This window comes from Vollenhovia emeryi, unplaced genomic scaffold, assembly GCF_000949405.1.
Source record: "Vollenhovia emeryi isolate VEMERY1.0 unplaced genomic scaffold, V.emery_V1.0 DF939209.1, whole genome shotgun sequence".
Lineage (NCBI taxonomy): Eukaryota > Metazoa > Arthropoda > Insecta > Hymenoptera > Formicidae > Vollenhovia > Vollenhovia emeryi.
The window spans coordinates 666427-691316 of NW_011967157.1; the positions used below are offsets into that span (position 1 = coordinate 666427).

The window sequence follows — 24890 nt, forward strand, 5'->3', positions numbered from 1 at the left end:
TTCTATCCGTTTCTAACGGAATTTTTACCAGGGTTGCAGTTACATTGCAGCTACATTACAGCAATGTTGCAATATTGTAGCAATGTTATTGCAATGTAACTGCAAGTTTCGTGCTGCACGAGATATACTACAGAAATTGCAAGTTCTGTTACAACGTGGCTAGGCTCAAGCAACCTTGAGATGCTGTAGAGAAAAGTATACGTAAATATACATTGAATATATATTTTTACGTCGATAAATATAATTACAAATATAACTTTCTAAAATATCCCTCTTGAACACTTTTCAGAAATGCTCTGAGAGAGCTCGCAAATTCTGTACACACGGGAATTCCGCAGTATTTCAAATAGTTTTCATTCTGCAATTTCCGAAGATCATGATACAAGAGTTCTTTTTCACCAGAGCATGTATCGGTCGTTAAAGTGTAATTTAAGAAATAATATACATATAATTCTTTTATGTGTCGCGACAAGTGTTAAGTTTGAAAATTATAGTTTAGCCACGTGACATAAAGTGCGGTCATTATTAAAATTCCTCAAGAAAGAGTTCCAACGTTTGTCTTATTATTACTTTTTTCCAGTTTTATTTACTGGCAACAACATTGATAATATCTGAAATTTCTACGTACAACCTATTGAGTTAAATTCATTTTTATATTAATAATATATTAATGAACTGCAGTAGAAATGCACTACACAACTGATTTGAGCGTTTTTGAAAAGTATACTATAACTGGTTGAAACATGGCCGACAGTGTCGAAGACTGTCTCTACTCGAGGAACTCTAGAAGCCTAGACTCTAGACGTCGCTAAACACCTGTTGTAAATGTCACATTAATGCGCCGATGCGTGGAGAGAAGGAGTCTCTTCATCGTGCCTGTATATTCCAAAGAAAAAAAGAGATTTTCAGTTGTAGAGATGTGCATTTTGTTTCTACAAAATGGGAATTGAATTGTGAAACGAAGGGATCTAAGGTAACCGTGAAACTGACAGGAAGAATCGGTGAGGTTAATTCGCAGTTCTTTCAGGTGTTGGAAAAGAAGCAACGTCATGCCACTCTACAATACAGGGTCGAAAATCCAAGAAAAGGGAAATCAAAGGCGAATATTCTAGATTTGTTAAAGCTGCTGTAGCGTTGTTACTGAAATCTGACCACAGTTGGAGTAAGACTCGGCAGTATTCCAGACAAGTTAGTCGCCACACCAGTTGTCACTTGTGCTTGCTCATCACGTCCTCTCCTGCGCAATGTTATTCGTAGAAATTCATTGTGCCAAGTTAAAAATACTCCTCGAGCGACAGTTTCAACTGGAAACGTGATAACGAGACTGCCTACCTCCTAAAATCTCTCAGTTGCAACGAACGCACGGCGCGATGGAGGACCCGACGAAATGCGAAGATAGCGAACTCGGCAATGCAACTGCTGCGTGTTCTCAAGCGAATCCAACGTGCCCCGATACGAAGTCTTTGGTAGATGGTAAGAATACGCAGGTCCGTGTCGTCCGTGGCACTAAAAAGTTGAAGACTGACAATGACGTTGGCAACGTCGAGAAAAAGGGTGCGTTGACACGTAGTTTACGAATGTTACAGTTATTTATGTACAATGTAAAGTTGTAAAAGGACTAAAACTTTGCTTTGTTTAAACGTAGATGCGAAAGAGGAGGAGGCGGCAGAAGTTAAAGTAAAATCTCTCAAGCGCTCCTGCGAATTGTGGTCTATGGAGGATAAAAATACCTTTTTCAAGGCTCTCAACGAATACGGCAAAGATTTTGACGCGCTGCAAAGCTACTTTCTAAGTCAGGGCAAGAAGCGGAATCTCTCGGACATCATGATAAAAAATAAGGAGCAGATTCGGCACTTTTATTACAGAACATGGCTCAAGATATCGAAACATCTGAAATTTTCAGAAGGTGCTTGAAACACTGGCGTTAATATAATAATGTATAAACGTTTATATAAATTGTGGCTCTGCAAGGCTCACGGTATATTCTTTTACGTATAGATGTGAAAAAGACGTCCCAGGAATTGTATGGACTAATAAATTATGGTGAACTTAGAAGGAAATTACCTCGTATTCACGAGAAAGTTCCCTTAAGATTGAACGAACTGGTATATTGGGGCTCTACGCAGGTCAGACTTAGAGGGAAAACTATGAGAATCAAAACGCCAATATGTAGAGCGCTTAGGAAGTTAAATCAGCTGGAAGGTACCTGAAACTTTTAATATATTTGAGAAATAATTATGTGCCGCATTAATCGCACGCGTAAACTAGAATATTTCAAGACGCAAAGTTTATACCTTTTTTTTTTTCTTCAACGCACACGTATCTGTGAATTAAAATAGTTTCACATATTTATGTAATATCTATACACAATCATGGTATTTAGCCACGTGTAGGGAATATTGACAGATCTTTTTATAACAATCGATCAAACTTTATAAATATGTCTGTTTAACTTCAGATTGGCAGGAAGAAATTAAATTACCGTCTAGAATAACGATAGAACTGCGACCGCGTAACAATATGGCATGGTGGCAGGTACAAGCGGCATCCATGAATCCAAGAGTTCGTACATTGCTCCCCATACAGAGACGCCTCTCAAGTTTATTAATATTTTTACAACAGCGATGGCGACTCGCAAAATATACTACGGTATCTTTATATCTGCTTAATTGCAACATTTTTACTCCCCCCCCCCTTATTATCGTTACTCTATATGGTTTTTCCTATTCGTTATTTTCAACTGTTTCTATTGCAGTTTTTGTTGATTGGAATGTTTCACGGTAATTTGTAAATGTTATTTATAGTGTTCCACTGTGGAGAATCTTGTTGCTAACGATGTAAAGGATGTTTGTTTGTTACGAGTCGCTCCACCAGAAGGCTGTAAAATTGCTTTACCAATGGTTAATCTCGGAGAATACCTCACTAGCAACAGCGTCAGCTTGAACTCGTACGAAAAGCGTCTTGGTCTGAAGAGCTCAAGAGAAGACTTGTTGGGATCTGTCCAATATCTAAAAGGAGTAGGGAAAAAAGGCATTAAGCGATATAAGTCGGATAAAAAGATTGTCAACCGCACTGACGAAAATTGTACACTGCCAGATATCAGTAGCGACGTGGATCTCTTAGAAACAGGAAGCAGTATATCGGAAAAACCAGCGATTATAAATAATACAGACAAGCCGTCTACAGAGTATCATTTAGAACCGAATAGATTTCCTGGTAGAGAGACTATCGAGAGAATTCGAAAGGGTTGGAACGTCGATGAGGCAAATACGATTACTGTGGGTGATCTTTTTCTAATGGTGCGCAACGTTACTACAATACACGCATTATACACATTATGTTTAATTCTATCAAGTAAAATCACAATTTAACACAAGTAAAATTACACGTTTGTATCTTCACTTCGTTGTTAAAGATACGTCTTCTAATTTTCTAAGTTTAACAGTTTGGTCGTGAATCAAAGATTATACTTGAATATTGGTGGGACTGGTTACCTAATGAACAATATACAACTGATCCAGCATCATCGAGCATCATGCGTGACAACAGTTTATGCTTAGTTCTACAAAAGTTATTGTCACTGGCGAAACATAATTATGGTACAAATAAAGTAAGATGTCACAAATATTTTGTTAATTTCGATCCGGATCATATTTTGTTGCATTTTGAAGCAAGTTAATTTTTTCTAACCGTGTAAAATGTCTCTGTTTTTAGGTATACGACAACACATCGGGAAGTAACGAGACAATAATCTCGTCTCGAGTCCCATCTATTAAGGAATCCACATTCAGAAGGCCTCTTATCCCACAAACGTATCACAAGATTGGTACAGCTGACGCATTTAAGACACAACTTGATGTGAATATTGTTACATACGATACATATATACATATATTTACATATATGAAATATATATGAAAATTAAATTGCTTATATATCAAAGGTAAAACGGTGAAAATCTACTACTTGCAGAAATTTAAAACGCGCTTTTGTAAACGAGGTAGAACAGTGAGACAGAAAAGTCTTGTTATACAAAGAGTATTGCCTATTGTATCCGCGTCGAACATGCCATCGGAAAATTTGACGACCGACGCTAGTAAGATCGCTAGTGGCTCTTCATTATGTCAAATGCAACCTGATAAAACCGCTGTAAATACGAACGAAGCTCAGGAGAAAACTTTCTTGGACGCTTTAGAGGCAAGCGGAGATGCGAAGAATTCCAATTCAATTATCACTAGTGCTACCCAAATTCTTAAAGAGGGCGAGCATCAGTGGTTAAATAGCGAAGTAATTAATAATCAGTATAAATATCTATACACATGGGTGTTTTTGTGTGAAAAATGTTACTTATTCGCTAAAACGAATTTTAGGTTGCAGATTTTTCATTGAGCAGTTTCTTAGGACAGCTTGAATCGCCTATGAAAGGCTCGCAGAGAAGTCAAGCGGGTGAACAGATTATGGAAGACACTCGTCCGTCTTCCGATGTAAATATAAAATTGTGTAAAATTATGTTAAATATTATTTTCTACTCTTTATTACAACCTGCTCTACGATGACATTTCAGGTCGTGTCGCATATGCAGTGCCTCATGGGAGAAAACAGTGTGGATTACATGGCGAAATTTGCAAATCTCGCATCGCAAATAGCTTCCGATGAAAATAAAAAATAGGTAAATCATACATTAATAAAGAAATTAATTAAAGGATTGCATAATTGATATATGTCCATATTTGTGACATTCGAAAGCTCGACCGTTCTTTACTCTTCTACATCTTCTACATCTTCCATATCTACATCTTCACGTAAAACTCGATAAAATTACGCGCATGTGTCTACGTCTGTTGCATTGTTGCAAAAACGCATACAATGTAACGACAAAAAATAGTAATTTCAAATTGACCTGTATATATAGCATAATACTGTAAATACGCAAAAGGACAGATAAACGAATAGTAGAACACCGCAGCTTCCGTTTTTATATCTCACGTTGATTCCTTTTCCTGACGAGAAACCGCCGTGCATTATCGTGGCGGATAACAATCATCGACACACAGCACTATAAAAAACGACCTCTGTGACCGTTTTTTATCAATGTTCTCTTTGTGTGTCGGCATTACCTCCCTATCCTGGTAATTATTGAAAAAAGAAAAAATACTAATTATGTTACCGAACGTGTATAGACACGAAATAAATAAATTTTGCGCTATTATTTTTGCGAAGTACAATTAATACAATAAACCGGCAAAGAGATATTTTTTTTAGATAGAGCGAGGGTGAAACCGCTGACCAAAATCTTGTACACCAATGCCCACTAATGCCCAGTGGGCATTACTTTATCTTATTATTTTATTTAATCTTATTTATCTTGTTTTACCTTATCATTGCCCAGTGGGCTTTAACTTATGTATCTTGTTTGATCTTATTTGATCTTTATAATGCCCCAGCAAGGCCTAATGCCCAAGAAATGCCTAGTAATGTCCAGCAATGCCGCAAATCTGTAACACCACAATGCCCTCGGCGGTTTCCCCCTCGAGATAGAGAAAAATATTTTGTTAAAAACAGTAGGCTGTATATGTATACCTAATGCATTTTTCTTCCTAGTGCGTTCTGCGATATGCTCGGGGACCGCGTCTCTTATATTTACGTCATTTATACTGTATTATTAATATCGCGTATACTTTAACGAACCGCTAATGAGTGGAACGTCCCGCCGCAAAGACGTCCGTGTTCTTGGAAGCGGAGCCTACGGCCTTTTTCCTGGCGAGTTGCGAAATATACATCAAAATGATTCATAGCTCTTACGTCCGCGTGACCACTACCACACGTCTACCTAGGATTCGTGTTAACTACAGGTATAATTATCCGTGGACGTAAGCAACGTGTTCTCTCGTGGATACCTTTCCTCCGAACCGATCGATTATACAGCCAAGTTGGATATTTTCAATTAATCCTGCGTAATCATCCTGATTAAATAAAACAATGAGTTTTTCCTCGCTAAATAGTATCTCTCGATATACGTTTGAAAGTACAAGTAGCCGCTTACTGCCGATCCAAAGATCGTAAAAGAAGTATAAATAATTACATTAAATTCAAGGAATATGGTAAACTATATGCAACAGCAAGATCTAGAGATATTTAATTGAACAATATCGCGAAATTATCTTGACCGCAATTGTTTTAATAATATTTACGCGCCGCGCGGAACGAGCGTGAGAACGTCTTGCAATTTTATCGCGCACTCGCGTATTTTCGTAAAACTTAGTTATTGCAAATTACGTAGTAACTACGTAGCGCCGGTCGCCTTGTAAAAACTCGTAAATCAACGGCGCGGAGAAACAAATATACTACGTCGCAAGGAAGATCACGGCAGTACCGACATTGTAATATTGTATATCCACACGCACACATACGCCCATGTACAGTGTACGTCCACAGTGTGTGTGCATCACCACGTATACTATAAATAAACTCGGGCATAGGCGCCCCACTGGCGATCGAGATGCGTATCGTTTTCAAATTTCGCATCACCATCCCGCTTATTCGCGCCCCCTCGTTCAAATCACTCGTCTCGCAATCAATTCGGATTCTACGACGCTCGCCTCGGAACGCTCTTGGATTCCACCCCGCAAACTTATGCTCCCGCGAATGTGTCGAGATCGTACATTTGGTCTCGAGTGAAATTCAATCGGTCAATCGAGTCGGCTAACAGCCGAGGAGGAATATGCGGTTTGCCTCGAAAAGAGCGACGCCAATGAGGCGCGAATAATCATTGCGTCAGCTATCGCGACTCGACGCGGCCGCGGCAGTGGTGATTGGCCGCGGCTGCGGAGCGGGAAATCCCCGTTGAAACCTGCTCGTCCCGCTGCAGTCTCGTAGTATTTGTCTCGTTCGTCATTCCCCGTCGCGTCGCCGTCGCCGTCTCCGTCGCGTCGAGTGAGGACCTCGTGGTTCAGTCGTTCGGGAGAGACGCGTGGCGGAGTATCGCCGCCTGTCGATATCGTGATAACAGCGCGCAGGAACGCAATTGAACGGCGACTTCGTGTGTTTTTTTTATCGGGCATCTGATTCTCGGAATCGCGATGGTCTCCTCTCGCGCGATATCGGCGCGTTCGTGAATCGCCGCGACGCGCGCTTTCGATTTATGCGCGATTTATCGTCTCGCTCCACGCGAGTACGCGCGTTAACGACGAGCGTGTCCAATCCGCCGATATTGTATGAGAAAATTAAAGTGTGAGTGCCCAGCGTCATCGGCGCGTAAAAATGGACTCGTTTAATAGCTACGACAGAAACGACCTGTCGGAGGTGAGTCCGATAACAATGGCCATTAGCATACAATTTGACGTCGAATTTTGGCGCCGCCAACTGTTCTATTCGACCACACTTTCGTCCCTCTCGCCTTTTCGCCGCGTTTCTTTTGCCGCAGCAGAATGTCACGTCTTCTTCGACATCACATCTGTTTCGGATTGGACCGCGTCGCTTCGCTTATAATAAACTAGATGTGCACACGTTCGCTCTCGATATAGCTCGGATTAAAGGGGTCGGTAGTTTTTTTAGCAGAATTGCCTGGACAATCCAAATCTGAAAATCGGAGTTGATCCCGCGTCAATTCCGAGTATCCAAGCTGTAATATATTATTGCAGATGTTTTTTTTTTTAAACTACTCGAGTGTATAAACCTAAACCTCCGAATCAAACGTCCTACATTATCGCTTCGCGTGTTTTACAGTTATACGATGAAGATAAATAGCGCGTTCCGGGAATAAGAGGCAAACAGGGAAGATAAAATTCAATCAAGCATCTCGCAATTCTGATAAAGGAATTATCAATCAATTTGTGTACACGCGCGGTAGACACAGCTCCTTTTGGGCTACAACGCTATATATTTTGCGCGGCGTCGTGGAAAACAAACTCTCGGAATCGACGTCGAGACAACCGTCAACGTTCAAGAAATCTCATTAAACAATTTCACGATTGGCAATTTCGTTTCTATTCCGCTTCTCGCGCCAGGAAGATCGAACTCGAACTGGCTAAATTTACAGATACGCAGGGAGTGGATTCGATTCTTCGACGTTAAAATCAATTCGTGTTAAATCCAAGCTTGTGTGTACGCGGGATACAGAAATTTTGTAACTTACGCCTCACGGACTTTGTAATTTAGAAAATCTCAATTTTCTAGTTAAGAATTTCATTAATAGTCTTTCGACACATAGATAACGCGAGATACCATAGGCCATAGATAACGCCCGAGTCCCTCCAGTCCAATTTTCATTCGGTTTTTCCTCTTTTTTTTTGTATGTACACACAGAAACGGAGCAGTACGCTACATGTACGCCGTATTGTGTTAAATCGTAAATCCTATGATTCCAGATGTATCCGTCGTTTATTAATTTACACGAAGATGGAAACGACCATTTGCTCTTGGACATGGACTCCTTGGTTCCCAGACGAAGCAGTTTCTTAGCAAGCCGCGGTTGCGAGCCCGCCAAGAAGAAATGTTCGCTCGGTAATGCATAAAGAAAGTAGAAAGAAAAATATCAATTGCGATCGTGCGAGGGAGTGGACGCGTCCTTTCGCGGTTGCGAGATTACAGGACGAAATTATCTTCATCTTTTTTCCCATCACCGAATCAACACGTTTGAGTCTTCCTCTCTTCATCAATTTCGATAAAAAGAAATGTATAAAAGATCAATTTCGAGCGTTGAAATATTTGTTTTGCACTTTCCTGTTTTTTTCCCCCGTGTTTGCATATATGCGCTTTACGTGTCTCGTTATTGCGCTTCGAGACGAAACATTTAACGACAGAGATGGACTATGTATCATAAAGCAAACTTGTATCTGTAATCACTGTAAGAAAGCAATAACTCTAACGCCTTCTCGCGATTTTCGTCACGAAGCAACGAGTCTGGCAAATTATTAAGAAAAAAAAGTAGCTTCAGAAGACGATTAGTCCATTATCTTTTCCATTTTCTTGCTTGCTTATAGCGACTTACGAAGATTCGAGTCTGCTACTCACTATTGGTCTGCGACTGCCGACGTAGCGATAGTCGCTGGTGGGGGTTTCCCGGGACTGTTTAACATTGACGTGTTGCATCGATTTATGGGAAACCGCACCGGCTTTAGCATTTAATCGTCCGATCGATCTAAAAGAAACGTTTTGCATTCGAAACATATTTACGGTTTTAAACGTGCAGACAGCGGATCGAACAGGAATTGCCTGACAGATCTGATCTTTATGATGTCCTTTCGATGAAGGTGATGAAAGCGAGGCGATCGACGGCACCGGATGGTCCGACAAACCTATCAGAAGCTGGTGTCAAGAGGAAACAATAAATTGGCTTATGTCAGCGGCGTCGTATATAGGTCAACCTTACAGTTCTATTCAGCACAGCCTCGCCGTGTCCGGGAAAGAGATCGTTACTTTTACGCGGCAAGATTTCATCAACCACGATCCTGTGTATGGGAACCGATTGTACGATCTTCTTCACTCGCAACGTATATCAAACCTTTGTACGTAGACATACGTCATTGACGTAATGTGCTCATATATGTCGGAAATTCCAAACTCAATTTAACGACAGATCCTTCGACAAATATCAATTCTCATCTTTTTATAACTTTTACAATATCGATATTCACGATAGCAATGGGTTGCAACACTCTAGAGTCCCCACAAAAGCCAATCTTCGGTGATTTTTTTAAGGAATATAATAGACATAAATAAAAATCTGTTTGATCCTTATTATTCTCTACACATTGAAGTGTAAAAAGAATTTTTTATAAATTTTTCCTCAACAAAATGGCGGCGCCAGAGCCTTGGAACCAAAGTGCCTCTTTGCGGAAGTCGCCCCACGGGCGGAAACGAAATCCGTATGTAGTTCGAAAGAAAATGTTAGATATTTTTCAAAAATCTTTGGTTTTTGTTCCAACTCAAAGGATGAGGGAGCTTTGTTTCCGCCCGTGGGGCGACTTCCGCACTTTGGATCAAAGACTCTGGCGCCGCCATTTTGTTGAGAAAAAATTCATTAAAAATTTTTTTTATACTTCAATGTATAGAGAATAAATAGGAATGAACAGATATGCATTTACGTTTATTATGTTCTTGAAAAAAAACACCGAAGATTGGCTTTTTTCTTTGGACTCTAAGTGTTGTAATCCCCTTAAAGTAATGTGACGTAAAGTAATGACGCCAAATGAAAATTAGGCTACGAGTCTAAAGTACGAATTTTTTGTGCAGTGCCATCGTTCGATACCATTCAACCGCAATCGGAAGACGAGTACGCACGAGTCAATTCTAGTAATATATCCGGTAAATTATTAAGAAAATAATAACTTTAGAAAATGACTGATCCGTTATCCTTACAATTTTCGTGCTTGTTTCCAGATGCGGAATCGGATAATAGCATCGAAATTGCAACCAAACGGTTGCCTGGCAGACCCAGGGTATTGAAGACGAAAAAAAATCGTAAGTATAACTGCGAAATATTTTTCGGCGTACAGAGAAAAATGCATGTAAGCGCATTAAATTACACGATTAAACTACTTACAGCCGCCAGTCAAGGAAAGTTGTGGGAATTTATTAGAGATTTACTACGTAACAGAGAAACATGTCCGAGTTTAATTTGCTGGGAAGACTACTCGCAAGCTAAATTTCGTTTCGTAAAGAGCGATGAAGTAGCAAAACGATGGGGTTCACGGAAAGGAAATACAAAAATGACTTACGAAAAGCTCAGTAGAGCTATGAGGTAACAAAAATAAAATTTTCAATATGCTAATTGTAAGAAGTAATTTAAATACGTATTCATTAATCATTAAAAAAAATAATGCTTTTCAGGTACTATTACAAAAGCAAAATATTTCTACCAGTACTTGGTCGAAGATTGGTATATCAGTTTGGACCAAATGCGAAAGGATGGCAGACGGATAATCCAAATTTCCGACACTGAAACAATGTCCGAAAAAGAGTTTGCAATATGACCGAGCAGTCGATAAATTGTCAAAGCAAAAAGTCAAATCGATTTCACATGACATTTCTCGACGTTAGAAAAATAATCATTGTTAATATTCATTCTTTATGTGTTTGTTAAATATGTTAAATATCGTTACCATATGTCAATAATCATTTAAATGTCGCCCCGTCGAATGTAGTTATGTTTTTTACACAGCCAAAGACAATAATATAATAAAACAGATCTCTAAAGAAAAAGAAACGATATCTGAAGTGAAAAAGACATGTAAAATATACATATGTTTTTTCTTTCTTACGTCTTTGGTCTATGTATCTTTGATACCATTTATATTCATGTATCTTCGCGTATTTTTCTACCTTTACAAAACCTAATATAATAATCATGTTTATATGAATTTAAAAATGTAATTAAAAATTGTATTGTATAAAGAATAGAAAGATATGACTCTGAACAGACAAGTATTTTTAAAAGCATAGTCGTCAAGAAATAATCTTTTTATAAAAATAAGAAAGGAAAGTCGTACAACACTTTCTCTAAAGAAATCAATTCCTTTCTTTGTTGTGCCAATTGTTGTTTGTATATATTTGCTATTTATAGATATAAGAGATGAGGCATTTGATCATCATTATTATTAACATTCTTATGCATTTAACAAACTTTTAAAAATGGCTTAACGAGAAAATAGGTATTATTGTCATTTCATTTCTACATATAAAATTTATATTAAATGTTACTTGTTAAAAAAACAACAGTAGTCTTAAAATATTAATCAATAAAATAGAAATTACTTTCCTTCTACGCGCGGAGAACAGCTTTATTTTCGCCTCTTTTTCGATGTTGACGACACCATCTTTGACATCATCTTTCTCTTTCCAGGCTAGAAAAAGAAAGCACTCGTTAAAATATACAAATTTCTTTCAATGAAAGCATATAGAGATCGAATAAGTAAGCAATGCATTTTACGACTCAAATTAACATAATTAAATTATATACCTTATAAAATATTAAATTAATTTATGTACCTTAATTTGCAAGTCCAATTCTTCTGCTGTTTCGTTCTCTTTTTTATGTGTATCATCTGTGCTTTGATCGATATGCGGAAAGACAAAATTTCTCTTATTTACCGAGTGAAAAGCAGAATCAACTTGCTTTGCCAATGAAGCTATCCTTGCTAACGACTCTTCCCCTCGAGTCAAGAGCGAACGTTTTTTTATAATATTCTGTAAAATACACAATCATACAAGCATAAATGGAGCGATTTATTCATTCGCTCATGAAATGCGACAACACATGTTGCTTTTTCACTAATTATTTGGTCCATTAATAAATTGAACTTACATATATCGTTTGGGATTTCTTTCCGATATTTGGTCCATTCAAGAGATCCGTTATATTCCGTGGCATAATCGGTTCCATATTTTCGATAGAATCTGCTTTGTCGAGAGAAGTATCTTGTCTTTGTGACTCATTATCCTTGATTTTCCTAACTGCTTTTAGTCCGAGTTTAAAAATTTGACTGTCGCACAACTCGTCCTCGATCTCGTTATTTAAGCATTTCTATAAATAAACAAGATGCCCTCTATATAAGCATATATTCTTTAAATACATGCGATTGTTGTTACACACACACACACACACACACACACATATATAATAACGTTGTACCATTCTTTCCTCAAGAAATTTGTCCCTTTCGTGTCTGAGTTTACTCCACTTTGCTTCTTCCTCATCTTCTTGCACGTCGACCCAGCCATCGTTTTCATCAGACATTTGTGGTGTTTCAATACTACTTCCTAATTTATCTAAAAATATTACGTGTTATAAAGTTGTGCACATATTGGAACTTCGTGTATCAAATGTTTTGAGAATCTAAATCTTATATAATATGTTACAGAATATGTTGAAATAGAAAATAGTTTCGAATAATCAATCGTCTGCCATATTAAAAAAAAATTGCAATTATTCAACAGATAGGAAACAAAAAGTCGTACGTGTGCTCTCATACCTATATTCCTCCATTTGAATTTACGCTCACGTCCCGTTCCATCGGAGTGTAAATCACCATCCTCAAATAATAACTCCTTAAGCAATCTAACTTCCCTTTTATCTTCATCGAGCATTTGTTTCATATGAATCTTTTCCAGTTGATTCTTCATCTCGTGTTCGTCTATGTGTTCCTCATCAGCTTCCTCAAATTCTAATTTATCCATGTCCTTCTCGTCTTCATCAGCGGAATCCCAATCACTTTCACTTAACTCGGCCTCTTCTTCCAAAAAACCAGCTGCAACTTGTTTTATATTCTCTTCCGGTACTTCCGGTACTATTTCATTTTCCTCGGAATCGTAGTCAATGTATTGTTCCTCTGCCTCTTCACTGTCTACATCATCCTTTTCTTCATCAGAGAATTTAGAATTCTCTTCTTCCGAATCGGACAAGTTGAATTTTTTGACCAAACGTCTTTTGGGTTTGACAAACGTATCTTCATCATCCTCATCGTCCGAGGAAGCGATTGTTAATTTTAATTCAGAATCTATTGCGCTATCTTTACTTATTTCTCTTGCATAATTTACAGAATTGGAATCTTCATCTAAGATTAATTTAATATCTTGAAACATATTATCACTTTCTTTTGGATCTTTGGATTGTTTAACATCAACTGGATTCGCGTTAGAATTTCCAGGACGTAATTCGGCACTTGAACGTAACTGCGATACTTGAGTGGTATTGGATTGCGAAAATAAATCTAGATCGGTTCTTTGGGTAGATTCAAATTTACCCGAACATAATTGCATAAGGTATTCATCGTCGATAGTTTCTCCAATATCATCAAATAATTTCTTTTTTAAAATAGTTTTATTTCTGACGCTGCACACATCTTCATAAGGTTCGTCACTCTGTGTGTTTTCAATATAGAGGAACTCGCGTTTATCACTTGGACATTCCATCTCTTCCAATGAATCTTTCTTATTGGAATTTAAGGTAGTATTCAGTACACTCAATTGTGTTATAGGAGAAACCATATCGAGCATACTTGTTTTCGTCATAGGTGTCTTACATATCTGGCTTCTCGTAGCAACTTCACGTTGCTGACAAGCAGGCATATTACTTTTATTTTCACTTATCCAATCATTATCTTCGCAATGTGCTTTAGATGCATCTATTTCTGTCGCCATATTTAATTGAGTGTTTTTACAAACGTTGCCACTACTTTTTAAGTCAAATTTATTTCTATTCTCCATATTTACATCTAAACTTTCTTCTTCACTCTTATCTTCAGCTTCATTACCATCATCATCATCATCATCGTCATTTTCTTCCTCTTCCTCCTCCTCCTCTTCCTCTTCTTCTTCATCGATTTCAATCTCATTCACGTCATTTATGTATTTTTTCCTATATTTTAAACTTGTGAACTGTTTATGGTTTACACGATCCGTGTCACTTTCATTGCATGTCTCTTCTGTACTTAAATTCTCATTGTCTGTAACCTCAGCCTCGTCATCTGCAAATAGACATTTACTCCTTTTCTTATCCTTAATACAAATGTCATTCTCTTCGGGTTCGCTCTCTCCACTGTCACTCGACTCCAAACCCATATTCGCTTTTTCTTCTTCATCGGAATCGTGACCACTTTCTTCTTCTCCATTCCAGTCTTCCTCCTCCTCCTCCGCTTGCAGCTCCATTTCTTTTTGTTTCCATTCTTTATTACGTTTTAAAGTCATTTGTAATTTTAGATCTTCCTTTAAACGTATTAATTTGGCCCCAGGCTTATTAAATTCAGAATTATCAGTGCTAGCAGGCACTTTTTTGTACGGGAGTGTTTCTTTAATTGGAAGAAGACCATTCTGCGTATTTTGTAAGTGTATTACAGTTACTTCGGGCTCATTATCACTCTGTTTTTTTGCGTTAACGTGTTTACAGAAAAATCTATCTAATAATGTATTTACACCTCTTACATCTGGCTTTGCATTGTCTGTTAAATCAATAATCATACCTGGCGATCCTCTTAATGTAACTTTCGAGTTGGATACCAATGCTAACTTTTTTCTACTTAATGAAGTATCATCTGCAAATTCTGGAAGTGGCAAACCTTGTACGTGACCATCAGACTTTTCGTACTCATTTGTTAAAGAATCATGTTGAACTTTTAATTGAGCTTCGTTAATTGCAACAAGAGATGGTGATAACACATTTGTCTCGGAATATTTATTTGTGTTTTCATTGTTTCCGTCCTGTGTTATGTGGTCCTCAGAATTTAAACGTACAACGTTATCCAACGTATCATTATCACTTTGAAATGTCTCAGTTATTTCCTTACCATTTATGTTATTAAGTATTTCTGATATTTCCATTGCTTCTATAGTCTGACTTCTATCTCTTTCATTAATTACTTCGGAATTATCTCGATGTGCTTTTGATATTTCAAATACGTCACAATTCTCCGTGATGGTAGCTTTGGATTTGTGATTCTCGTCGTTAATACATTTTTCCTTGTTCAATGAACTAACAGCTTCAGTTTCTTCAGTTACTTTTTCTTCGTCAACATTTATTTCAAGAACATCATTTGATTCATTTTCGAACGTGTCAAATAATTTTCTTGGTAAACCACGCTTTCGGAGATTTTGATTACCTTCATTTGTTATCTGTCGCAATATTGTATCAGACTTATCACTTGAATTACCGTTATTATCCGCTAACTCTATGGCTTGATGATTCACTTCATTAAAATCTTTTTCAAGTCGTATTTTGCACCTGGGTGCATTAAAATCTAAGTGATCTTTTTGCACAATCTCATTATTATCTTGAGACTCTTGAGTGCCTGTTCCAATCTTTTTAGGATCTTGAATACATATATAATCGATATCTATCTTCTTTGAGGGCATCGTCTCTTTCTCATTTGTAGAGAAAGGTTCATTTATATCCTTACTAACACAAGATATAGATTGTTGCATATCATCGTCATCAGAATCTGAGGATTTGTAAAAAAGTTCTGCCTCTTTTTCCTTTTCTGCAAGGACCTGGCTGTTTAAAATCATATGTATAAGATTAAAATTATATGTATAAGACGTATGTATGACTAATTTATAATCTATAGATGTGTACACATAAACGCCTGTATTACCTTACTATTGTAGACGACATCTTAAGTTTTGCAGCTGTTGAAGGTGCTTTCGGAAGGGTAGATAATATATTTCTTCTGTTCAAAAACTCTTGTAATGTACGTTGTTTTGGCCTGTGATACGGTAAAGAAATTTCCGTCTCTCTTAATAAACGTTGGCTTTCGCTATGTATCTGACGCATCGCCTCGTTTTTAGAAGCTCTTATAGAACCCTATATTATAAAATTAAAACATTGCAATTGTTTGTCTGGACAGACCCTTACAAATAAGATAAGTTGTAACATATTTGATCGTTTGATTTCGCGTGCGTAGTTTGATGTCTTGGCGATTAATTTTAATTCTTTCCAATTCACTGATTAACTTAACTTATAAGTTCAAGATAAATTTTACGACAAATGCAACAAGGCGATATCTCTAATCAATTAATGACAAGTGAGAAACTTTAGTCCGGGCATTTGCTTAAAACAATAATATTAATTAAACAGCTAAAGCCATATATTTCAACGAGAGCTACCATAATTAAATTTTTACAAGCTATTAGTAAGACTGTGGCATGGGTGCCCTGATAGGAAATTAAAAGAGCTGTAAATACCTTTCTCTTTGTAACTAATTTGTTCTTTTCCTTATTTTTAGATGTTTCTTCAAGTACGACAAAAGGACTGTTTTCCGTTTCTTCATTTTGTTCCTCTTCCTCCGATTCAGAATCTATTAAAGCCTGATAGCTTTTGGCCTGTAACAAAGATATATTCTGAATACTTTTTATACCTCTTGTATGTTCTCTGAAAATTATGCTGCTTATGTGAAACATGCTCGCTTACCGTAGTGCCTATAATCTTCGGAACAGTTTGAGGAAGGTCGTTACTCTCGCTTGTTTGTGCCTCTTCTTCAGACTCGCTATCTCCTTCCTTATTTTTAGACGTTTCTTCAAGTACGACAAAAGGACTGTTTTCCGTTTCTTCATTTTGTTCCCCTTCCTCCGATTCAGAATCTATTAAAGCCTGATAACTTTTGGCCTGTAACACAGATAACAAAGATATATTCGAAATACTTTTTATACCTCTTGTATGTTCTCTGAAAATTCTATTGCTTATGTGAAACATGCTCACTTACCGTAGTGCTTATAATCTTCTGAACAGCTTGAGGAAGGTTGTTACCCTCGCTTGTTTGTGCCTCTTCTTCAGACTCGCTATCTATTATTCTCCTTAGGCTTTTATTTCTTGAATTGTTCTTATGTTCTGCAATCTGTAAGTATTCGGGTGATCCAGGACGACATTCACCGTTAGTCATAGACGAACTCTCGTTCGGTGTTGCATTTAAATTAGCTTCTTCCGCGGAATCGCTGTCCGCGAAATTCAAAGACCTCTCCGAGGTTTTTTTAACAGTATTAACGCTACTATCTGTATCACAGGACTTTCCATCACCAACCCGCAATTCGCTTTCTGCACTGAATTCGTTCAGACTGGCTTCGCCGCTTGGGTGAAGCTTAGAGGAAGCTTCACGATTCTCCAACTTATCCTGATCACGATAACAGTTCTCTTCACTCGACAAGTCGCGAACGTCTCCCGAGTTTTCTTCAATATTCTCCTCGTGTTCTCGACTACGTGCCGTTTGTTCGTCATTGAGCTTTGAAATATCTCTCAAGATATGTGACACTTGGCGGGCTTCCCTATTAAAATCTTTTTCGTTCGAATAGACTTGCACGAGATCAGCCCTCGCTGAAGGAGGTACGAATGCCATTATCACAAACGAGAGATTTGCGACTCTTTTAGTGAAACCAAAACAGAAGCTATATATAACGAAATCCACATCTATGGTTTCTTTTCTCAAGTACACAGAGAACAGAATACAGAATTACAGAATTAGGAGGAATATACTACGTGCAACCATCTTCGTTCCATAACTCGGTTTTACTACAGCTGACATCGTGTATTTACGCGCCCAATCTGATCAGGAGTGCCAACCGTGCAACGTAAGATCAACTTGGCACATGCGCAGAAAGCACTAGTAAATATACCTAAAGGCCTGTGTCCACGATGCTAGAACTTGAGCCACGGGTGCTTTCGCGACGTAGGTCAAAATGATCCGGATCATTTTGATCTACGTCGCGAAAGCACCCCACATTTCTCTCTTTAATGGCCTGTGGTAAAGTAAGCAACAAAAGTGGTTTATTTATGCAGTGCTGCCAAGCAAATAGTTATTATAAAATTTTCTTTATATTAAATTATATATATATTATTTAGATTAATACAAAACTACCTTATAAAATTTTGAGGTCCCACACACGGCACATGTAAACAAGCCTTAAGCCCGTATCAGACTACGGATTGAGATTGGGATTAGATTGAAATTTGACCAATCACAGTAAAGTTTACTAATCTTAAGTTCAGTAACTTTTACTCTGATTGGTCAAATTTCAATCTAATCCCAATCTCAATCCGTAGTCTGATACGGGCTTTAGTGTGCACTCAGTGCGCACTGGTGCAAACAACCAAATTCGCCAATAATGATATTCCTGCTTGCCTCAACGACCAATGCCGTCACTTAAATCGTAAATAAAGTAGGGAACGCGCAGTCTATATATACTATGTCTATGGACAAGACCTATTCATATTTCTAATTTCGCATTCACATATTTGGCGTGTTTCTCGATGCTTGCCGCAGGTTAGGTTATAAACCGGTCGCTTTTTAGAGTGATTTGATTTTGCGGTACAAAAGGCGATGGGGAAAAAAGATAAAAAGAAAAATAAACACAAGGTAAGCGGTCAAGTGAAGACTGCATTAAAAACCGAGAAAAAGCTTAATGCAAAGCAGAAGAAGGAATTAGCGGCACTTGGTGAGGTTAGTCTTGTTCCCTTTGCCGTTTCGTCCCGTACGGAAAGGGAACGTTAGTAAGTGTTTTTGAGGCTTTAAAAGTCACTTCATGACTTTCTTGTACAGGATGACATAGAAAAGATCGTTGCTGAAATTGAAGAAGAGGAGGCTCGCAGGCAATGCGTCAAGGAGATAGCGGTGGATGCGCCGCTTAGACGAGTAAACTTCACCCTGACGGCACATCCTCTTAAGGATGAGCTTGTCATGCTTGGCGGCGAGTTTCATGACGGTCGACAAGTAAATATTACACCATAATAAATTCATCGAACGTACTCTCTTTCAGTTTTCTGATTAATCAACAAGATGTGAGAACTCACCATATGCACAAATGCAATAAATGCAGAAGGATACATAATCTATCCATATAAGGAGAAATTGATCATTTTTTTAATATGATGTAAGAAATCTAGAAATGATCCATTTAATTCTAATCGCGTTCACTTAACTTTCTGTAGACAATTGTATACGGCGACATGTTCGTTTACAACATAAATAAGCGAGAATGGACATTGGTGAAGGCACCTGGGGCACCGCCACCGCGATGCGGCCATCAGGCAGTAGCCACGTCGAATCATGGTGGCGAATTGTGGGTGTTTGGTGGTGAATTCACCAGCCCAAGCGAGTCGCAGTTCTATCACTATCGGGACTTGTGGGTGTTTCGATTTGCTGACAAGAAGTGGGAAAAGATCACGTAAGTACTAACAAGTAATATTTATATAACGTGTGCATTTATACACACCATGTGTGTTTGTACACACGCGTGCATATAAAATAGATTTATACATTACGTGTTTTATGTGTATGCTTGTTACGTATGGTTCTAGAGCTCTAAACGGCCCATCAGCCAGAAGCGGACACAGAATGGTGCATGTGAAGAAACAGCTGATAGTGTTTGGCGGATTCCATGACAATCTGCGACATGATTATAAATATTTCAACGACGTACACATTTTTGATTTAGAGACTTACACGTGGCGGAAAATCGAACCCGCAGGTAAGAGAATGAATGAGATCGAAGACAGAAACTCGTATCTCGTACATCGACATTGCAGTATTTACGTTTATTTAAATACCACTTTTCTTGACGATAAATTCCGATAAACAAAGATGGCTACGATTTATTCAAAGTCAGCAACTAGGTAAATTTATCTCTAATTTTGTTGAATATTTGTTTCAACATTCTTTATCAAAAATTTGTAAAAGCTTCGCAAAAAATGTTATACAAGAGCCTAGGACTTATTTTACTAAGAGTATTTATCAATTATTTTAATTTGTGACATGACTAGTTAATAGTATATGTATTACGTGATGAGTGAAGGCTTTCTCTTCAAAGGTGTTGCACCCACTCCTCGATCAGGCTGTATATTGCTGCCGACTCTGGACAATAGAGTCGTCTTATATGGTGGCTACAGCAAGGAGAAAGTAAAGAAGAATGTAGATCGGGGTTGCATTCACGATGACATGTTTTTGCTGACTCAAGCGGACAAGAATGATGCAACCAAATATAAATGGGTCAGCGTGAAGCAAACTGGGACCCGTATGAGCCCGAGATGCGGCGCTTCCGCCTCATTAATTCAGCCTGCCGCCAACCAAGCCCTCGTGTTCGGCGGTGTTTACGATGACGACGATGACGATGAGGAAGATCTGTCTGGAACATTTTACAATGATCTGTTTGTGTTAGACTTGGAGAAGCTACACTGGCACGTTGCAACTTTAACCGGGAAAAAAGAAACGACTGTTACTGACGGCACCGAAGCACGACGACGACGAAGAAGGAGAAAACAGGGAGAAGGAAGCGGTGAGGAGGCAGAGCAGAGTAATGATTCAGATGAGGAAGCGATAGGAGACATTTCGAATTCCATCCAATCTACGGTTGTCGTAGATGACGACGGGATATTCACGGTACGGCTCTACTTGTCCGCTCTCGACTATTCCTGAATTATTGCAAGCAATGGCACAGAAAGGGACAAGTTAATGCTTTATGTTGTTTTTCGACAATATAATTTGCATGTATCTTTCGCTAATTTTTTATATCAAAATTTACGAGTTGTGCTTTTAATTTGGATTATATATGTAGGTTTGTCTCTGAATCTTGTCGCCCAGTAATAACCTAATGAAGAGATTTCTCAATAAAATTTTTTAAACTTTTTAATTACTATACAAATTTGAATAATAAACAAATGTATACATACGTATACGTATAGGTAACAATAGGTTCAACGGAGTCACCTGCGCCTTCCGCATCGACACTTGAACCCACCTCGGCAGTGGCAAGTGACAAAGAGACGAAATTTTGTCCATTGCCGCGAATAAATGCTGGAATGGCGGTGAAGCACAACGTCCTGTATTTGTATGGTGGCATGATGGAAGAGGGTGATCGGCAATATACTTTATCCGATTTCTACAGCTTAGGTATATTATTATTAATTATACATATTTGTATTTTCTTACCTTTCAATTGTGTCAATACTCTTTATAGATTTTTTATTTTATTAAATTTGCATCAATGCAATTATACGTATGTGTATACACGTACACATGCACATACTCACATGTGTACACGCATGCAATTTTTGTACTGAAAGTCATTGTAAATTTTGATCATGTATGTATCAACATATCGTTTTTATATATATATTGATGACAATTGTCACTCAATTAAAAGTTCTAAAAGATCTCTAAAAAGATCATTATACAATATACATGATCATTAAAATATTGATTTTAAAGTAATTTTAAAGATAATCTTGAGGAAGAATATTTTTAATATGATGGCATTTTCCTAAATATATAATAAGTATATCTATGTGATGCAGATTGTCGAAGGCTAGATGAATGGAAAACTTTAATAACGGACAATTTGTCATCGCAAACGTGGTTCGACTCTTCGGAAAGTTCAGAAGAGAATGAAAATAATGAAGATAGTGAGCAAGAGGAGAGTGATGACAATGAATCATCAGTGAATATTAATGATAAGAACTGAATGCAAAAATAATAAAACAATAACTTGCTTAAATAATTTTCATCTATATTTAAATAATGTTTTCGCTCGGTCCTCCTACTGAGTTAGCACTTAGCAATATAGTGTATATATGGTTTACACGTCACTTGTGTAATTTTTTCTAACGTTGAGGGAATACTGTTATAATTTTGATAGAAGAAAGTTTTAAAGCGAATGATAATTTGAAAGTTTAATAATTATTTCAAATTAAATTTTCCACTGAATAAAAAGATGAAAAATAAATTAAGGAAATTTAAGATGCGACTAAAACGGCTAATTTAAGAGAGCAATCGACTCAGAAGTTCGGGTTTAATCATTTTCATATCTCTTTATAAATAGTTGATTAAAGATTTAAAAACTATTAACAAAGGAATATGTAATGTGCTGAAAAATATTTTATGGGTATATTTAGTCTCATATACATATACAAGAGGTTCGACATACAAAAGCATGTTAGATGGTAGTCGATTGTAGCCTTTTTTACCGAGTTCCGTTTCCCTTTTACACACATGCAAAAACACACACACAAACAATTAAGTAGTACATTTTCCTTCGTTCTCGACTCAAAGTGTCCCTGATTCATTCTAAAAACGGCCGAACAAAACATGAATTCTTAGATCTTAAACATAGTCATGAACTACTTTTAAATGCATGTATTTAGAATCACGGATAATTACTTTGTTTTTAAAGTTTCCAACATGTCTTTAAAATTGCTCAGTTTAAGATAAAGCCTTCGATTCTTATGTAATAAAAATTTATATTGTTTTCTCATTGTATTGATATATTTTTGAAATCTTAACCATGCATTTACATTTTTGAAATCTTCCTTTCTTACAGCGTCTGAGACGACATTTAGATACCTTTGGTTTTCTACTGTTTGTGAAGTACAATAGTCTTCAGTTTTCCTAAAATAAATAGAAAAAATTAATATGATATACCAGTATACGATTATATTTATATATTAGGTTTTCGACCTGATAAAATAGTTAATAAAACATTGAGTTGTTAGTAATCGACACACAACGTTCATTCATACAAAATTTATTACCTCTTCTTTGTTTGTTGACCAGCAGTAGAGTACAATATTGCTTCGTCATCAAGAATTCTCTTAGTTACTGGGTTATAGATTTTTGCCTGTGTACTTGACTCATCAGCTTGCACTCTGGAGTTACTTGTTTCATTTTTAACAATACCATCTTTACATTTCAAACTGACGTGATTAACAAATTCAGCGCTGAAAATGATCACCTTATTCAATTCAATCGTTATACTTAACGACGGATTAAAAAACGCCTACCTATCACCACACTTGTTTCCAATTGAAATATTTGCAGTGTCAAATGAAGAAGCTCCAAATTCTCTGCACAATTCATTATTAGGGACTGCGTAAGATTTTAATAGTCTCCGTATTAATCTGGGATCTTCATGGTTTCTATAATCCTCAATTTTAAAATGTTTGCTACATACGCAGGCATTACGGTAGACTTTTTTTCCTATGGCGTTATACCATTTTACTCTTAAATCTTCATTTTTCGGAAAACTGTAAAGTTCGATGTAACAAAAATTCATCGTTCCTTTCCACATTTATTCTAATTCTAATTATCTGATTTTCTTTGGACTTGTTAGTTTAACAAAAGTATACAAACAATATAACCTCAAATACTAATATTTTGCACTACGTGTATTGCAATGTGCAGTAATTTACTGCACAGTAATGTACATATAAATATTCATTAAATAACGGTAAACATATTCGTTTGTTTTGTAACAAATTGTTTCTTTCATTTATAATAAATATTAATTTAAGTATCATATAATCGATTCATATCTTTAATGTTCTCTGCTTTTTTTCAAGTAGATAAAAATGTAAACATGTTCACTTTTATTCTTCACTTTTGCTAAAAGCATTATTGCATTTACTAATAATTACTAAATGTAACATTTTTATTGTATACATCTGTAACATGTTTAAAATCGCATATGACTTTACCTATGAAACGTCAAATTTAAATTCTGTCCCTTTTCAATTCCGCAAACACAACAAATCATAACCATTTTTCGTAAGGATACTTTTTATGGCCTCTGAAATATTATACATCTATGATTACACTCAAGTGTTGACAGAGTTATGGAATTCGATCACGATGCAAATTTCTGAACAGATTGCACAGCACACGAACGTAGGTATGCACAGAGAGAAAAACCTGAGAGCAGCCACGCCGGCGTTTAGGCTGGGTCTACATAGGATGTAGTAAGTCGTGTCGGAAGAAATTGACCAATCACAGTCTATTATTCTCCTTACGATCAAAGAATAATGAACTGTGATTGGTCAATTTCTTCCGACACGACTTACTACATCCTATGTAGACCCAGCCTTAGTCCCAGTCTACAATAGAGATTTAAGCCCTAAGCCTTAAAAATTGACTAATCACAGTCGCGCATTCTACTCATACTTGACCGTGATTGGCCAATTTCTTAAAGCTTAGGGCTTAAATCATCTATTGTAGACTGGGACTTAGGGTACTATTACATTTGTCGTACGACAAATTTTTCAAGCGTGTCGATTGGCCACTGAATAGAAAGTTTCTAGATACTCGAGAATTTTACTATCCTTCAGCCAATCAATACGCTTAAAAACTTTGTCGTACGACAAATTTTTCAAGCGTGTCGATTGGCCGCTGAATAGAAAGTTTCTAGATACTCGAGAATTTTACTATCCTTTAGCCAATCAATACGCTTAAAAACTTTGTCGTACGACAAATGTAATACCAGCCTTAGGCTGGGTCTACATAGGATGTAGTAAGTCGTGTCGGAAGAAATTGACCAATCACAGTTCACTATTCTTCGATCGTAAGGAGAATAATGAACTGTGATTGGTCTATTTCTTCCGACACGACCGACATCCAATGTAGACCCAGCCTGATTTACATTGGCTG

General features: G+C 37.2%; 5 protein-coding genes across 8 annotated transcripts; 3 read left to right on the forward strand and 2 right to left on the reverse strand.

Moving 5' to 3' along the window:
* The first annotated feature begins 621 nt into the window (after positions 1-621).
* LOC105561285 (protein cramped) lies at positions 622-4965 on the forward strand. 3 transcript variants are annotated; one of them, XM_012011130.1, is made up of 12 exons: positions 622-973; positions 1028-1188; positions 1258-1554; positions 1646-1906; positions 1999-2202; positions 2459-2649; positions 2805-3299; positions 3446-3610; positions 3715-3858; positions 3973-4287; positions 4371-4484; positions 4565-4965. In XM_012011130.1, the coding sequence occupies exons 3-12, from the start codon at positions 1371-1373 to the stop codon at positions 4667-4669; spliced, it is 2178 nt and encodes a 725-aa protein (XP_011866520.1). In that variant the 5' UTR covers positions 622-973; positions 1028-1188; positions 1258-1370; the 3' UTR covers positions 4670-4965. The 3 variants fall into 3 exon arrangements, with proteins under 3 accessions (XP_011866520.1, XP_011866521.1, XP_011866519.1); XM_012011131.1 differs by having other exon boundaries at positions 1028-1162; XM_012011129.1 differs by having other exon boundaries at positions 1028-1554.
* Positions 4966-6962: 1997 nt separating this feature from the next.
* Positions 6963-11419, forward strand: LOC105561286 (ETS homologous factor). The gene is made up of 7 exons (XM_012011132.1): positions 6963-7302; positions 8367-8502; positions 9252-9506; positions 10234-10305; positions 10381-10461; positions 10546-10741; positions 10831-11419. Exons 1-7 carry the CDS (start codon positions 7261-7263, stop codon positions 10940-10942), a joined length of 894 nt encoding a protein of 297 aa, XP_011866522.1. The 5' UTR covers positions 6963-7260; the 3' UTR covers positions 10943-11419.
* Positions 11420-11520: 101 nt separating this feature from the next.
* LOC105561287 (claspin-like) lies at positions 11521-18066 on the reverse strand. 2 transcript variants are annotated; one of them, XM_012011133.1, is made up of 9 exons: positions 17193-18066; positions 16901-17095; positions 16675-16830; positions 16086-16294; positions 12972-15985; positions 12632-12768; positions 12305-12523; positions 11989-12186; positions 11521-11843 (listed from the first exon to the last, which is right to left on the reverse strand). In XM_012011133.1, the coding sequence occupies exons 1-9, from the start codon at positions 17817-17819 to the stop codon at positions 11781-11783; spliced, it is 4818 nt and encodes a 1605-aa protein (XP_011866523.1). In that variant the 5' UTR covers positions 17820-18066; the 3' UTR covers positions 11521-11780. The 2 variants fall into 2 exon arrangements, with proteins under 2 accessions (XP_011866523.1, XP_011866524.1); XM_012011134.1 differs by having other exon boundaries at positions 16675-16812; positions 17193-18061.
* A 609-nt stretch (positions 18067-18675) lies between these two features.
* On the forward strand, positions 18676-21969 carry LOC105561288 (kelch domain-containing protein 4-like). Its single transcript, XM_012011135.1, has 7 exons — positions 18676-18920; positions 19020-19190; positions 19409-19644; positions 19778-19947; positions 20287-20855; positions 21158-21365; positions 21770-21969. Exons 1-7 carry the CDS (start codon positions 18801-18803, stop codon positions 21934-21936), a joined length of 1641 nt encoding a protein of 546 aa, XP_011866525.1. The 5' UTR covers positions 18676-18800; the 3' UTR covers positions 21937-21969.
* A 367-nt stretch (positions 21970-22336) lies between these two features.
* LOC105561289 lies at positions 22337-24164 on the reverse strand. The gene is made up of 4 exons (XM_012011136.1): positions 23945-24164; positions 23252-23494; positions 23003-23188; positions 22337-22859 (listed from the first exon to the last, which is right to left on the reverse strand). Exons 1-4 carry the CDS (start codon positions 24007-24009, stop codon positions 22628-22630), a joined length of 726 nt encoding a protein of 241 aa, XP_011866526.1. The 5' UTR covers positions 24010-24164; the 3' UTR covers positions 22337-22627.
* Positions 24165-24890: the final 726 nt, after the last annotated feature.